At 35.9% G+C, this 17,229-nt stretch overlaps 1 protein-coding gene across 2 annotated transcripts in view; it reads right to left on the bottom strand.

Moving 5' to 3' along the window:
• Cyfip (Cytoplasmic FMR1-interacting protein Sra-1) overlaps positions 1-17,229 on the bottom strand; it is a 110,311-nt gene that overhangs the window by 54,788 nt on the left and 38,294 nt on the right. For both annotated transcript variants that reach the window (XM_081738943.1, XM_081738944.1), the window contains exons 8-11: positions 14,259-14,473; positions 9,558-9,688; positions 4,342-4,512; positions 2,492-2,574 (exon numbers count right to left, since the gene is read on the bottom strand). In XM_081738943.1, coding sequence (XP_081595069.1) covers positions 2,492-2,574; positions 4,342-4,512; positions 9,558-9,688; positions 14,259-14,473 — 600 coding nt within the window. The remainder of the gene's footprint in view (positions 1-2,491; positions 2,575-4,341; positions 4,513-9,557; positions 9,689-14,258; positions 14,474-17,229) is intronic.

Genomic DNA, 17,229 nt, shown 5'->3' with positions numbered 1-17,229 from the left:
ATCTCCTTCCTCATTGTATCAGGTCAAAAAGGTCAAAGCACACGCCAGTCTCGTCTATTTATGTTCCCTAGTAAGCAGTTTGGAAACATCGCTCGCATAGTTTTCGGAACTTCAAGGTTTCAGAAAGGATTGTGTACAGCATCGACTTTGAAATGTGCGGAAATTGCAATGACAACGTGGAAATCGTGATATCCTGGTTTTCATGGATTTGTACGTTAACTGTACGCATCACTTCGTCTGTGATTGCAGAAGGTCGGCCCGATAGTAGTTCATAATGAACATTGTCCTACCCGTCTGACACGTTCCTTGCCGTCAAAAATCGAATCACGGACTTTGTTTCACACGGGAGGATGCTCAATTTGACAAAACATTTCAAATGCCTACAATGAACCATACACACTGACGCTACGACTGCAATTGGTGTCGCCTCATGCCCAAAGCATGCTAGGAGACAGCGCGTGTGCGAATTTCGAAACAACACACACAGCCAAGAATTGCAGTGAAAACAACGGTTGATAATTGGTTTCGGTCACACACCGTAGTTTCCACGAAATGGGTATACAAAAACTTGTCGAACGATATGCTAAATATTTAAACAAACACGGTAACTATGTAGAAAAATAGCTTAATGTGTACAGAGGAAATAACCAAAAAATTATGGCACTATCTATTGACTATCGAGCTTAAAAAATAGTCCTTGTAACTATGATTATTTTGAGTTTTGTACCAAACCTGTATTTCTTTTAAAAATCAACACAGCACTTCGAATTCAAATAATGTGTATATGTATGAGTGTAGCATGATATGAACTTGAACATTCCCTCTTCCAAACTGTAAGCGTTTCATTCAAATACGATTAGCCATAATACTTTGAAATCGGAAAGAGACTAAAGACAGATAACAGATTGTACATTCAAACAGTTGTCTTCGTTACAAAGTTACTGATAAAAGAAGTTCAATAAGCTGGTATCCAGTTTTGCTGGCAACTTGTAAAGAATACATGCAAAACCAACTTTTCAAACGTTACAGACAGCATGTCAACAAAGAAAACCTCGGAACGGGAAAACCTCTAAGAGTATGGGTGATGATAATGAACTAAATAACAGAGAACTTTTGACAAGAAAAAAAAAAAGGATTCACGAAGCGACAAACCAAGAAAAAATTAACGAAAACGAATTACCAAAATACTGACAATAATAATATTTGAAACGGAATAAATTAAGGACAGTATACAAAATAAAGATCCCAGATGGCACAGCCTTGAAGAACTATGACCGGCCCAACAATAATAGTTGGATAATATGTGATAAAGATACCAGTTTCCATCACCGTTATTCCAGCGTTCATTACGACCTAATTTACCTACCTTACCAACTGCTTCATGGTAATAGGTCAAGACCGACAAATGCTATGCTCCCACCGGAAATCGAATCAAACCCGAGACCCCACGTGCGCTCCTCGGTTTAAGTAACTCTATAATATTGTTAAGTAGAACTGCTACTACTAAATTGCTTCAAATAAATGCTTTTTCACTTACATGATTTTTTTTTTTTTTTTTTTTACAATATGTGGAAAAAAAAAGAACTGCTCGTTATTGATATCATTAGTGAAATTACTACAAAGTTGCATCAAACAAACTGCTTTCATATACATGAAAAATGTACAAGAAACAAAATACGGAAAATGTTTCAAAACGTTTATAGGTAGTTTGTTTTTGGTGGTACAGTGCAATTTGAAACAGTACTCCACCCCACACAAGACCTTCCCAATTTCACTATTAAATATCAACACTTCTTTTTTTCCTTTCCTTCCAGGATGCGAGCACCCGATTAAGTTTTCTGCGCAACCGACCACCACTTATAGAAGTTAACTTATACATAAGACCTAAGCTAGACGCAGACTCCGTCCTGTTGTATTAATAAAGCAATATGATCTCCACTCCTGTTTAAGATTTAAAATGTTAACCATTTGATAATACGAATTATACATATAAAATAAAGACATAAAGGATTTTATCAAATTTATATTGATTTTCATGTATTAGCAAGGGACTAAAAATGAAGGAAAGAGATTCTTTACGAAGATCCTAAACAGAAATTAAGATAAATCACTCTCTCAAAATAAATGGATCTAAAGAAAAACTTGACGCGATGTGATAAGGTTTCCCTAGCAATAAATGATGCCTAATGTAACAAAAATATGTTTTGCATTTTATTAACTTTAAAAAAATATCATCTACAATAAAGAATCTAAGGAAAAAATGATGGACACTTTTTCAGTGTATTAATGAACAGAAAGATTTACTATTATAAACAGACATTTTTTTCTTATATTTTATAATTTTTTAAAATTAATTAGAAGAAAGCATTATATATTTCTCCTATAGTGTTTTCCAATAATCATTTATATGTTTGAGGCAAGAACTAACATTACATAATAACAACATAAAAACCAATAATAGTATCATTTAAAACATGAATTTTACGCTTACCTGAATTCGTTTTCCCATTGTCATTTCTAAATAGAATTCTCTGTACCACAACTGTGACAAGTCACAACACTGTTGCAGCGATTCTAAAGAGACAAGAGCAATTACATTATACTTAAAACTCAAGGAACAATAACTTTTATGAGATGAATTTCAGTTCATAGATGTTCTAAAATATATTAAAATACATTATCTTCATGATTATATATACAGCCGTCAGTAAAGTCACACCTACACGTTTCACTGTTAATAATGTTGGAACGAATTGGCAATTATTTTTCTCACATTTTATATATATATATATATATATATATATATATATATATATATATATATATATATATATATATATGAGGAACTTGGAAGGCGGGGAGAATTTAACCTTTATCCTTGGTTATTCAACCCTCAGCAATTAGGATGATCAGGAACCCCTAAAGAAAATATACATTATATTTCGTCAGAATATGATTTAAACAACGAAATACATGAAGATGATGGGATTTGTTAAAACACAAACTATACCTACATATATATCAATACAAACTTACAAGCTTTCCAAAATCAATACTGCTTTCGCTATACGCTTTTGTTCTGAAGCTCACATTTTGTTTCACGGCTATTTGGCAGTCCACATGACCTAATGCATGATATTAAAAACTGTGTATGAACATGCTAACTTACTATTTACAGCAATAATCACTCAAATATGCGTAATTGCGAGAATCTCTCTCTGACCCTGACAGCAGAACACGAAAATTGCAACTGCGATGTTAAAATAGATATTAGCCATAATTTCTAGAATGATGCTTTCTAGTGAGGATTTATATGAGGCACTCCGGGTAATAACTGCGAACTTTCTGATTTACCCAAAGTCATATTAACAGAAATTTTACAATACTGATGACAATAATAATAACTGATGGAGGAACGTTTTGTTGTGTTCGCTCTTACTACCCCGAACACCTCAATTCTGTAATATTATTACTTATTCTTTGATATATACATGATAATAAATGGGATACCCTGAGGCAGAGCAACTCCTCAACAAAAAGTGAGGGACGAAAAGGAAAAATGAATTAAGTTTCATGAAGAGAGTTTATACAGGGTGAACATGAAAGATATGCACAATCTCCGGGAGATAATTCATGACATCAAAAGAAGACGAAAAATCCTTTTGCATGTTGTCGAATTCCGCGTCGTGTACGAGTGACAGAAGTGCCAACTTGGAATCAACAATCGAATCCTGACAACTGGAACGAAACAGAAAGATATGTACAAACTGCGGGAAGTGATTCATAACATCAAAATTAGTTAAATGTAGTTATAAAGATCAGCAAAATGATACATAAAACAGTTGTGTAGAGATAACTTGTGCACATCTTTCTGTTCCGTTTCAATTGTCAGGATTCGATTGTTGATTCCAAGTTGGCACCCCTGTCAATCGTACACGACGCAGAATTCGACAACATGCAAGAGGACTTTTTGTCTTCTTTTGATGTCACGAATCACCTCCCGAAGTCTGTGCACATTTTTCAGGTTCAACCTATATATATACGCAACTGCCAATCAAAAATTCTTCTGTCAAAGTTTAATATCCCTCTTCAGCACCGATGCGATACGAGATGTGGACCTACAGTCTGAGGTGAAATCCAGACCATTGTAATGCATTTAAATTTCACTATACTAATAACTATTATTCTGTAATGCGGAAGTCCCTTAAAATAAATAACTGAAAAGCGTATAATGGTTATCTATCAACACGATCTGAAATAATATATTATAGGTAGATAAACAACATATAAAATTTAATTCCATATTGAAAACCAATTGAAATGAAAACTCCAGTAACTTACCACTAAAACTCAGCATAAAGTTCCAGTAGAACGAAGTTTTGTGGAAATGATCAATTTGGATCAGGTACTGACCATCTATATCCTTTCGAAGAGTTCTTTTCCCTCCGGATTTATCAGCTATTAGTGATTCCAACATCGTTCGCACCATATATAATTGAGTTGAAGATGGTCCTAAATAAATAAGAAATTTTGCGCTTTTGTTAAAGCTTTGCAGTAACAAAGTTATTTCTATAAATAAACACAATTATTGCCACAAGACATAACAAAGACCAGTAGAATCATTTCAGATTTTTCCAAGAGGAGCAAGCCTGTCTAACGACAAAAGTGTTACAAATTTCTTGTTAGTATATAATTTATTAAAAAGAATGTGTTTCTAAGAATAAGAGAATTTCTCCTCCCCAAATGACGTTCCTGGCACAGACGCTGAGGTCGTCTCTTTCTCAGGAATTGAAATTCTCTCTCTTTACCTCAGATGTTCATATACTGTGAAACCTGTCTAGGTTAGTCAGTGAAGCCATACTACGTTCAACTTATTTACGCACCTAACTGAGCAGGATGATTATATCTACATGGATACATAGATACATGGTCAAGCTAAACATGTGACCATCTTTAAGAGGAAGACATCCTGAAAGACTTTACTGTATTTTGTAAGGCAAATTACTATTTTATCTACGAAGTGTGATCAAAAAATACGGTGAATAATTTTATTAGAAACATAGTAATAAGCTTACACGGAATTTGAATTAATCTCCTTCAAAGTACTGTCCTTGACTAGCAATGCACTTATCCCAACGTTGAATCCATGACTGGAAGCATTCCTGGAAAGTTTCTTTTGGAATGGCATTCCGCTGCTCTGTTATGGCCTTCTCAACGTCAGGAATGGTGTCAAAACGTTTTCCTTTAGGCACGGTTTTAATTTTTGGGAAGAGCCAGAAGTCACATGGTGCTAAATCTGGAGAGCACAACGAATGTGGACAAACAAGAACATCTTTTTCGGCCAAAAATTCACGGGTCAAAAGCAAAGTGTTGTGAAGAAGGAAGCCATTTGTCCATTTAATCGGTGGTTAAAACGCTTTCACAGACCCATACAAGATGTTTAGTTTTTCAGAAAGCTCTCGAATAGTCATACGTCTGTTTGAACAAACCATTTGTGCCACTTTTTGCACATTTTCATCTGTTTTTGACGTCGAAGGACGTTATGATCGTTGCTTGTTTTCAACCGACTCCTTGCCGCTTTTGAATCGCTCATACCATTTGTCAACAGTCTTCAATGCCACTGCTTCATCGCCATACTCTGATTTTGACATTTCGTGAGCTTCTTTGTCTCTTTCTTGCAGCTTAGATCAAAACTTAAGTTGGCGCGTGACAGACATTCTTAACACGTCCTCACTCTTCTGTCTCTGGAAGCCAACTAACATGTCATAACTCGTTCAATTCGACACTAACTGTACCTAAGGTTTAGGCTACCGAGTTTACTAGTTGAAGTGGATAGAACATAAGACAGATAGGACTGTGCAACTATGTTCACCGTACTCTTTGGTCACACCTTATATAGTACAATTCTATATGCATCCAATATATACTAGTAAATGGCACCACGTTATTGTGGGCATTATTTTGTGTTCTTTCTCATTTTTCATATGTAATTTGTCTCAACTCGATGTCTAGAGCAAAATTCGAGCGCACTGTATGGGCATTTTAGTGAACCACATCCTTCGTTTTTCTTCACTTCTATGTCAAACATCCAAAAACGCTAGAACACATTTTAAATGAGAAGTCTAAATACGAAATTACATGTCTCTTAACCTTCAGGGGTTCCGAGATATGGAAATTATAATATCTGAAACCACCATCCCCTTCCTTTTATTACGCGTCGAATTACCAAAAGTTTTTCCTTAGTGGTAACTTTCGTCACAAATCCTTTGTGCTATCCAAATTTCAAGTTTCTAGCTTAAGCAGTTTGGCCTGGCGTTAACTAGTCAGTCAGTTTTTATTTCCCCTTTTATATTGAGATATAAATCATTATTACAAAAGTTGAATCTATTTTAATGAATTTCGAAATCATAGTTTCTTTCCTTGGATATTTTACTATTCTCCTATAAAGGATAATATAAAGTTATCATTAAACAAGTAAGTTTCGTTTCACAGTGTGAAACTACGGTACACTTCCAAACTATGCGAATTCAGTACTCAAACTTCATTGTACATTTATACATTTGTACATTCGTACATTTATAACTACTAGTTGCAATCGAGTAATAAGATCGAAGATGAACTCTGTACTTTCAACGCTGAATCCATATCAAGAAGCCATTACTCGCTGTCCCATACTGTTCTTGTCTCGTAGTGATAAAGACTGAAACCTAAAACTGTTATTTGTAAAGGGTTAAGGGAAAAGAGATGGAATTTACTCTTGGGACGTTAAATCGATTGCAACAAGCCGCTTCTCAATATAAAGGATCAAATGAAAACCTTAAAAACGCAATCAAATCCCGTAAAGTTGGACGATTGCTTCGACACGTGGCAGTAATATGCCTTGAGTTGTACTTAATGACCGACAAGGGGCAATGTGTTGCTGGAAGGACGACGAACGCAGCAGAATCAGTATCAACTGTCCACATGCACCGGACTGTTAGGACAGCATTCGGTGATCCGGTTTCTGAGCAGTCAAGACGTAAAACCAATTGAAATTCATCGCAGGATGGCAGCAAAGTTTGGTAATTCGTGTCTGTTCCTGCAGTAAGTATACGAGTGCTGTAGGAAGTATGAAAGTGGCACAACATCTGTTGAGGATGCTCCTCGACGGAACAGGCTCACCGCGTAGTGACCGACCAAAACATTGCGTTAGCGGAAAGCTTGTAAAGGAAAACAGGCGTATTACGCTGGAAGAAATTGCCAGAATCATGAACATTAGCTTTAATTCAGCTCAACACATTATGCATAATGTTCTGCATTTCAATAAAGTGTCTGCAAGATGGGTCTCGCATCAGTTGACTTTTAAATTGAAAGACCGTGGTGTCGATGCCTGTGAAGAACTTTTACGTCATTTCAACGCCGAGGGTCATGCATTTCTGGACAGAATTGTTACAGATGATGAGACATGGGTTCACTATCATCAACCAGAAACCAAAAATGCGAGCAAAGAACGGCGTCATAGCTCTTCGTCGAAACCAGAAAGATTCCATATTCAACCATCAGCAGGAAAGGTCATGCTCCCTCTCTTCTAGGATGTAAAAGGAGTAATTTTGGAATAGTACATGGAAAAAGGAGTGACAGTAACCAGTGCCTCGTATTCAAACCTGCCGAAAAATAAACTTCTCCCTGCAATCAGGCGTAAATGACGAAGACTTTTGTCCTCAGATGTCCTTTTATTGCATGACAACGCCCGACCGCATACTGCCCATTTGACCGTTGAGACTATCGATGACATGGAGTTTGAGTGTCTCATTCATACACCCTATTCACCAGACCTTTCCCCCAGAGGCTTTCATGTGTTTGCACCACTCAAAGAAGTGATGGGAAGCAAGCATATCAATAATGACGAAGAGGTGAAAATGTGGTGCACGAGTTGCTACAATCTCAACCAAAAGAATTCTTCCTATGTGGTATCCATGTGCACTTCCGAAGCGGTGTAATACTTGCATTCAACGTCAAGGGAACTACGTTAAAAATAAGAGATAAGATTTCCTTTTCATTGTTCTATTCTAAAATGTATTGTACTTTTAAGGTTTTTATTTGATCTTCCCTCGTATTTTACAGTTTTTGCTCTATGAAAGTCAGTACTGAAACCAGAAGTAATAGTAAATTCAACCACTTCCGGTTTTGATACTGTGTTCTGGGTTGTGACTATATTATATATATATACATATACATATATATATATATATATATAGGGCGCAAAATTTCTGGTCGCCAGATCGCCATTGGCGACTAGAAATTTAGAGCTGGCGACCAGTATTCAGTAGGAATGTTTTTTGCCTAAACACACAAGGCTACGCAGTTTCTGTTTCGCACGAAAATAATTGTCACTGAGTGAGAGAAAACACGGAATGTGAAATCTTTCTTTGTCAAACCACAGTGGGGTGGGGTGGGGAGTTCTCATAATTTGTGCGGGAGAGATACTGGCGACCATCATTTTTGGATTGGAGAGTGCCTCTGACTTTGAAATTTTGCACGCTATATATATATATGTCGCTCTCTATTACAGATTCTGTTCTATGGCGATAATTGTTGAAACTGGAAATGGTTGATATGAACCACTTCGGGTTTGAATATACGGTTAACGGAAACGATGGAACTTCTTGGGAGTTGAATCGATTGAAAAAATCTCGATATCACTTACCGTTTGTGCTCTATGAAAATCAGTATTGAAGACGGGCGTTGCATTACATTTCAACTACTACTGGTTTTGGTAGTGTGTTGCGGTTTGAGGTGATATGTTCTCTTGAGACCCTGCACCGATTGCTGGAAACCATATGTTGCTAGCAATTACCATTCTTTTCTATGGGTTCTAGTTTGAATAAAGTTCAAAAGAGAAGATAAAAACTATATTCGGGACATCAAATCGATTGCGAAAAACCCTTTCTTGATACAGTATATTGTGCCGTTTTTGCTACACAGAACTCAGTATTGATAACGGAATAGTAAATCTGAACTACTTCCGGTTTTGGTAGAGTGTTCTGGATAGTCATAGTAATAGTAATAGCCTTGAGAGTAGTAGTCATAGTAATAGTAGTAGTCTGGATAGTCATAGTAATAGTAATGTTGAGTCGTTTGCAAAAATACTCCTTCGTGCTATGTTACCAATTTCGTTCTATTACAATAACGTTAAAACCGGAAATGGCAAATTTTAACCACTTCCAGTTTGAATAGGAAATTAATGGAACCTATTTTTGGGATGATGAATCGATTACAAAAAAACTGCTTCTCGAGATTTCTTACCTCTGATACCTGTCGACAGACGGACGGACAAAACCATTCTGTAAGACACTTTCGATGCTTATGCATAGCATAGTTTGGAAATCTGAAACTACAAGTACTGTATATAAAGTTTTTCATAGTTATGACAAGATTTGAGATCGAATTTCTGATTCTTCTCACCAACGTTAGTGTCCTGTCACTGGTCCAGTGCATTCTCTCTTAAAAACTTCTAATAAAATGTATATTTCAATGAATAGACTCCTACTGAATTTCCTTTTGATGTTTCTACTTACCCACGTTTCTCCTAGGCACTTTAATTCCGAAGCCGTTATCAGGGTCTTTCTTTCCCTTCAATGCTGGGTCACCTTGTGGTTCCACTCCTCTTTGCCAATCGGCACATGTTTCGCGTACGGACACTATAATACTGAAAAGAAAATTACAGAAATATTTAAACCTTGAAGCAAACAGAAGTAATTTAAATAATATTTAAGATATAAGCCAATATATTTAATCAACATTAACTGAGAATAGTATTCCTTCTTTCATTCCTTTCTATTAACAAAGATCAATGTATCGGAAGTGTGTAAAATGCTAGGCATTTGTAGACATCAACAAGAATAGAACCAAAAATAACTAGAAGGTCAAGTTATTTTTTAAATATGCATTTCCAGCATCTTATACTGTTATTAAAAGTGCTATTAATTAATTTTTTTTAATACTTTTATTTTGTACATCAAATACACTATCACTACCTGCGTGATTGTTCATTAGTTACTGTTTCTGAAGATACCCGAAATTGGACTTAGAAAAGTTTTACCTCAAAAGAGCTATAATCATAGCGCTCATTCTTTTCGGAATAGGGTGTGCATATAGTGTTTCGATTTTCGGCTATCTTATTATGTTTATTTGAGCTGAGTTGAGTTGATTTTAACGTTCCGTTCAGCAGCGAGGCTATTTGAGACATGGACCTATTGATTAACGTGGAATTCGAACCACATGAGCTCCCGAAGGGAATCAAACCCGGGTCTCCCACGCCAAAGACGTGTACACAAACCGCTTAGCCACAAAGGAGCTCTACCATGTTTATTTGCAGATGCCTCTATAGTTATCTCTCTTTCATTTGAGACTGTAATTTCTTTGGAAAAGACTTTTAGGTAGGTCCCGAAGATGAAGATAATATATAAAAATGATCTTTTGGAAGTGGGTAATAACTAGAGCCCGGATTATATAATTACATATTTTTCCCCTTGCATGTAGTTCCGAAAAAATTTCAAATCTTCACGAATCACGTGAACAAGATCATTATACCTAGGTTTTATTTTACGTATTTTTACATAGTTTACTCAATATTACATATTTTCAGGCATTTTACATAAAATCAAGTATTTTTAGCAGTTTCTTGTAATTCCTGACCTTTCTATACTTGTGAATGTTATAAGGAATACAAAACTACTTGCAGAAATGTTACTGGAATTTCCGAGAAATCTGCCCTGTCCTGCACTGTAATCCAAACTTTAGGAGAGGGAGGGGGAGCAGAAGGTCAAACTAGCTTTGAGCATTTCACTGCTTGGGGCAGTTCATTCCGTCACTATTTCAAGACAAGTCACCCTGCCAGTTTCATCCCTCCGTACTGTCTGACACAAAAGTAGCCGTAATGTGGAAAATTTCTTCATACAAACTGACGTTGTCTTGTGGACGTGTTTATCGTGGATTGAGGTTTTGTGTATTGATATTTCGTCATGGCACCGGTTGCATCATAGTTAGCATCTAAGTTAAAATCGTGGGTTACTGTAGATGATGCTTTTACAACCGATGGTAAGGTAGTGATTTGTACAGTATGTGAGAAAACGATAAGTTGCTCCATGAAATCGCAACTGGAACAACATACACGAACCATGCTTCACACAAGAAACGAGAATCATCATCTCATAAACAAGTTCATTTGACACAGATGCGACAGGGATCTTCTTCATCGGAGAATGAGTTTTTTGCGGACATGTGTAGTGCAATGGTAGCTGTAAACATTCCTTGGAACAAGCTTCAAGTGCCAGAATACTGGGATTTCCTGAAGAAGTATTGCAAACGAAATATCCCGCACGAATCTACACAGCGGTAAAACTACCTCGATGCTTGCTACAACAATACTGTCGAAGTAATTCGCGCTCAGGTCTGTGATTCCTATATATGGGTGGCTGCGGACGAAACCACCGACAGTTTGGGACGCTTTGTAGTGAATTTAATAGTTCGTAAGCTAAATCCCAACTCGCCCTCCAAATTCGACTTAATATATTGCAAGGAGCTTGAATGTGTCAATCATTCTTCCGTGGCAAGGTTCGTAAATGATGGCCTGAAAGTGCTGTGGCCTCGTGGTGTTGAAGAGGAGGAAGTTCTTGTTTTCTACACCGACTCTGCAGCGGACATGTTAAAGGCAGGTAACGCACTCAAAGTTTTCTACCTCCAACTTAGTTCACTTCACTTGTGCTGCACATGCACTTTAACGTGTCGCAGAGAAAGTAAGAAGCAACTTCCCTGACACGAATAAACTTATTTCCAGTGGAAAAAAAAAGGTGTTTTTGACAGTTCCTCAAAGTGTCCACTGCTTTAAGGAACGTCTGCCGTCTCCCCCTCTCGAGCCGGTGTTAACAAGATGGTTACTTGGCTAGAAACAATGGCATTTTACAACGAACATTTTGAGGCCGTCAAATCCGTTGTAGACTCTTTCCCCGCTGACAGTAGTTTCCGTGCGTGAAGCGCAAGCTACGTTTTCTGATCCCAAGATGTCTTCTTTGCTTGCGAACATTACAAGCAATTTTGGTTGGCTCCCGGAGAGCATCAAGAAACTGGAAACTTCTGGACTCTTGCTTCAGGAATTCCTGAGTGTCCTTGAGGATGCGAGAAAGAAGTTACATGTTGTTCGAGGAAAAGCTGGTGTGATGCCAATAAATTTCAGACCGTGCTGGAAAGGGACCCTGGGATCGTCACATTTCTCAGTGTGTGTGTAAAATCCTGAATGGAGGAGTTACAGATCTGCATGATGTTTCCCCCGAGAAAATTCACTTCATGAAACACGCCCCAGTGACATTATGTGACGTAGAAAGGTCATTCTCTTCCTATAAAAATGTAATGTCAGACAAGCGTCTTTCTATGTCTTTTGAAAACGTCGCAAAATGTACCGTGGCCCATTGTTTTTCTAAATAAGTGCCTCAGATAGTGTTTGGATTGTATTTGAATATTAGAAAAATTGTAACATTTCTTAAATTGCCCTACAACAAGTGGCTGTTTAGAAATAAACAACGAACTGCTTTAACTGACTGCAATGTATATATTAGTACTATGTTTCTAAATCTATGCAAGAATAGTTTTGGTAAGTACATTGTGCAAACTTTCTATTATATCTGATATGCCCTCTACTAATATTTCAAAATTTCAATTTTTTCCGAGTTGAACTGCGTTTTGTTTCATGTTTAATGAACGACCTAATTATTGGAAAGCTTAGCAAATTCATTTTCAAATTTGCTTAATTAAATTAAATATCACACATACAGTATATGTATACAATATGAATTATTTAAACTGCATAAAAAACAAAATTATATAGCAAGACATATATTTTAGCGGTATTTCCGATATTACATATTTGAATGATAATACTATTTCACTACATATAATCAGCTTTTTTTCTTACATATTTATGTACACTCATGTCCAAAATGATTGTCGCATATCTATAACTGTCTTCTTGTAAGCATATAATTTGATAATGATTTTGCAGGGTATTTTTAATACTGATGCTATGTGTATAATCGGGAATTGTATATTTGGGGTAAATTTCATTGGAAAAGAATTATAAATACGAAAATTAAAATGAGTAAAACAAAATGTTGCTAAATGGACAAGAAAGTTTTATTTTCGTTTTATTGTTCTTATTTACTGCTCTTTTGACATGAAATTTTTCTACATACATGTCTTTGCCGATTATACACATGCTAACATTATAAGAAATACCGGGCAAATTCGTTATCAAATTATATTCCTACAAAAACATATTTATAGACATGCGACAATAATTTTGTACATGAGTGTACATATGGCAAAACGATATTACATATAATCCGGGCTCAAGTAATAACCATTCAAATATACAAAAAGTGAAAAATGAACAATTGGATCGAGAATCAAATCCACGCTATTTCCTCCATTTATCTATATATATAAAAGAGAACGTACAAATCCTTTGTTCCCTCATCACGCTAATACGGCTGAACCAATTTCTTTTATTTTTGGGGGGTTATTAGGATTTGGACCCTAGATGGTTTTTATCATATCACTTTAATTTTTAATTACCAGTGTCTTGAGATAATTGACCATTCAAGTGTCCATAACGTACAAATCCTTTGTTAGATCATCATAGGTAAAAATAAACGTATTTATATGCAACCCGCATGACCGTGTCACTCGGCGGGTTAACATAAATGACAGGCGCTATAATGTTAACATTTACTGCAATCACTTGAAAGCGAAAAAGTAAAAATTATCTAAGTAACAAAGTTTATTGCGTTCCGGGGTGACCGCAGCGAAGCGGGGCGGGTTAACATAAATGACAGGCGATATAATGTTAACATTTAATGCAATCTTCTATGGTTTTTATCATATCACTTGAAAGCGAAAAAGTAAAAATTATCTAAGTAACAACGTTTATTGCGTTCCGGGGTGACCGCAGCGAAGCGGGTTGAACGCTGCTAGTCATACATAAAATAATAATCTTGAATGGATAAGCTTGGAATTGAATAAGATCCACTTGCGAACTTTTGTTTCTGAGACCATAAACGGTTTTTTTTCGTCACAGAATCAGACAGGTATAAGAAAACCTAACCATCTCCCGAGAAGAAGTATGATTTTTAAATGTGAAAGAATTAAATCTCTGATCTCAGTAAAGACAGCAGTTAAAAAGTGTGGTCAAGGGCATCTTAAACTTTCCTGCTTAAATTACTTACCTTCTAATTAGATCCTTCTTATTCTTTATGGCTTTGCGAAGAGGTTCTCTTAGTATTAATTGCACAAAATCCTGAAGTTCAGCATATATATTACGTCGTATGGCATCGGTGAAAACAGTCTCCATGCGGGCCATCAACACTTGAAGTCCTTTAATCATTGCAATTACTTCGATAAGAGCAAATTTCTCTTCGTCTGTATAGTTGTATCTTGTAGCCTGAAAATTAACATATAATTCTTCGTTTGATCTTAATCTGTTACAGTAAAACTCATGCCTTTTATTTATTTATATTTTATTGTTAAACTTTTATAAAACAGCTACGAAACAAACAAACGAACAAAAATAAATAAATAAATAAATAAATAAAAACAGTTTGCAGGCTATTGCGTCTTATACCTTAGTCTACAATGACAATGACAAACTGACTACTAGTAATTACCTTGTTACAACGCACTGTTTAGTGATATGTACTTCAGAAACTTTTTACTAGTACATCTGTAAATATTTTTGAGTCTTCAGACGTTATGCCCTTCAAGTGTATAAATTTTACTAGAGCAAATCTTTAATAGATCATGAAATAATTACATTCACCATACATGATAATATTAATCTGGTTAAACCACCACTTTCTTCAAAATTCAGCTTCCCTACTTGTTCAGATTTTGTGAAAATTTTGTAACGTCAATCCCGTGAAGTTTTCTACCTTAAGATTTCAGTTTAGAATGACTCCATACGAAATTGTGTAGCAGGTTAACGTATAGCTACGTCTTTGATTTGATTTGGTTTGATTTTGAGTTTAGCGTCCCGTTCAGCAGCGAGGCTATATGAGGCGTGGACCTACAGTTTAACGTCATAGGATCCGAACCACATGAGCTCGTCAGGCGCTATAGTTATGAGAAGACATTTGGTTTAAGTTGAGCGTCCCTTTTAGCAGCAAGGCTACAAGACATGGACCTACAATTTAACGTGGGATCCGAACCATATGAGCTCGCACCGGAAAACGAACCCATGTCTCCGGCGTCAAAAGTGCGTAAAGCTATCCATATAGCCACGAGGGACTTCTATACACAATTTACGGAGAAAAAATGCGAGTCAGTCACGAAGGCTCGTAAGTCAATTAATCCTAACGCAGCTCAGCATTTATAGATTCTTCAGCACTTCTTTTAGATTAATCACGTGTAAGGGCATGTAACGCATGGTTGTTGTTATTTACTTCTATTTGCTTTCACGTTAAATTTGAATCGTTGAGTAGAGAACAATGAAAATCCATTTGTACAATATATTTGTGTTGTGATTACGTGAACCAGTAATGTTTGGTGTTAAGTTCCACGAGTGTACGGAACTTGTACGGAATGAGCACATACCGCAAGCAGAAATATTGTAGTTACGGAATATTGTACACAGAAAGAATTAGTTTAGGAAAATAATTAATAATCTAGTTTGTTGTCTAAGTACACTCGGAAAATAATTAATAATATAGTTTGTTGTCTATGTACACTCATGTCCAAAATTATTGTCGCATATCTATAACTGTCTTCTTGTAAGAATATAATCTGATAATGATTTTGCTGGGTACTTTTAATACTGATACCATGCGTAAAATCGGGTAATGTATATTTGTGGTAAATTTCATAGGAAAAGAATTATAAATTCGAAAATTATAATGAGTAACATAAAATGTTGCTAAATGGACAAGAAAATTTTATTTTCGTTTTATTGTTCTTATTTACTGCTCTTTTGACATGAAATTTGTCACATACATGTGTTTGCCGATTATACACATACTAACATTATAAGAAATAACGGGCGAATTCGTTATCAAATTATATTCCTAGAACAACATATTTATATGCGACAATAATTTTGGACATGAGTGTACATTATATTAATGTTTGTTGGAGCAAGTGAGGCTTTATAAAGCACGAAAGATGTTTCAGAGGATATAACAGAGATATTTAAATGTGTGAACTGAAGAGTCCTGGTAAGATTACATGTTAAAAAAGACACTGTTTAAGGTTTATGTTGGGTCTAAGTACAAGTTAAGCAATTCGATGGTGAAACTGCTACTCAACAAACGAAGGATTATTTCTTTTTGAATAAACGAAGGATAATTTCTATACGATATCTCCATCTCTATTGAATATTATGTTGATGGCTTCATGTCCCATGCATCTTCTATCCTATTTCGGGTGTGTTTATGTTATAAAAACGGCGAAGAAGTTAGGGAAAATTTAACAATCCAACACGTGACATGAGGTCACGTTTTAAAGTTATCTTCAGTTAGAAAACAAAATTACAATAAGAAACCTGCAATATTATCTTAACTGCTCTCCGACTAAGCGAAGATACCTTCGTTACTCTTATTTTAATTTTATTTTTATTTATTTATTTTATTATTTAAGTTGTTTGTATATTATTTTTCTTAATTCCCCATCGGAAAGGGCACAAAGATCCCAAATTATTGAAAATGTTCCTTCCTGTAAATGGTTCGAAAACAATCAAGGTCACATTACATCATCATCTTCAACGAAAACAATCAAGGTCACATTACATCATCATCTTCAACGAAAACAATCAAGGTCACATTACATCATCATCTTCAAGAATAAAAGAATACTAACTAAAGTTACATTCACATTTACTCTACCTTTAAAAATGTTCCACGTCCAGTAATAATATATTGGACTTATTGTTGTTATTGTTTTGAGTTTAGTATCCCTTTCCACCCCTTTTCAGCACCAAATCATCTGAGTACCCATTCGGAGACAAACCCGGGTCTCGAGTACTATGTTGGGGTATGGAAAAAAATTCGGGCCTCGCGCACCATGTTGGGAGTATTGTTTTCAATATTCTATAATGCTGCTATTTTTCCCTAACTGCTCATTTTCTGTTTAAGTTGCACTGCCTGATCCAATTTCGCCCACTCCCCCTTGCACACTTTCCAAAGGCCACCAAGTATGGTCGGACGACGC

This window comes from Thermobia domestica, chromosome 14, assembly GCF_964235325.1.
Source record: "Thermobia domestica chromosome 14, izTheDome1.hap1.1, whole genome shotgun sequence".
Classification (NCBI taxonomy): domain Eukaryota; kingdom Metazoa; phylum Arthropoda; class Insecta; order Zygentoma; family Lepismatidae; genus Thermobia; species Thermobia domestica.
This window is presented reverse-complemented; position numbering and strand designations above follow the sequence as displayed.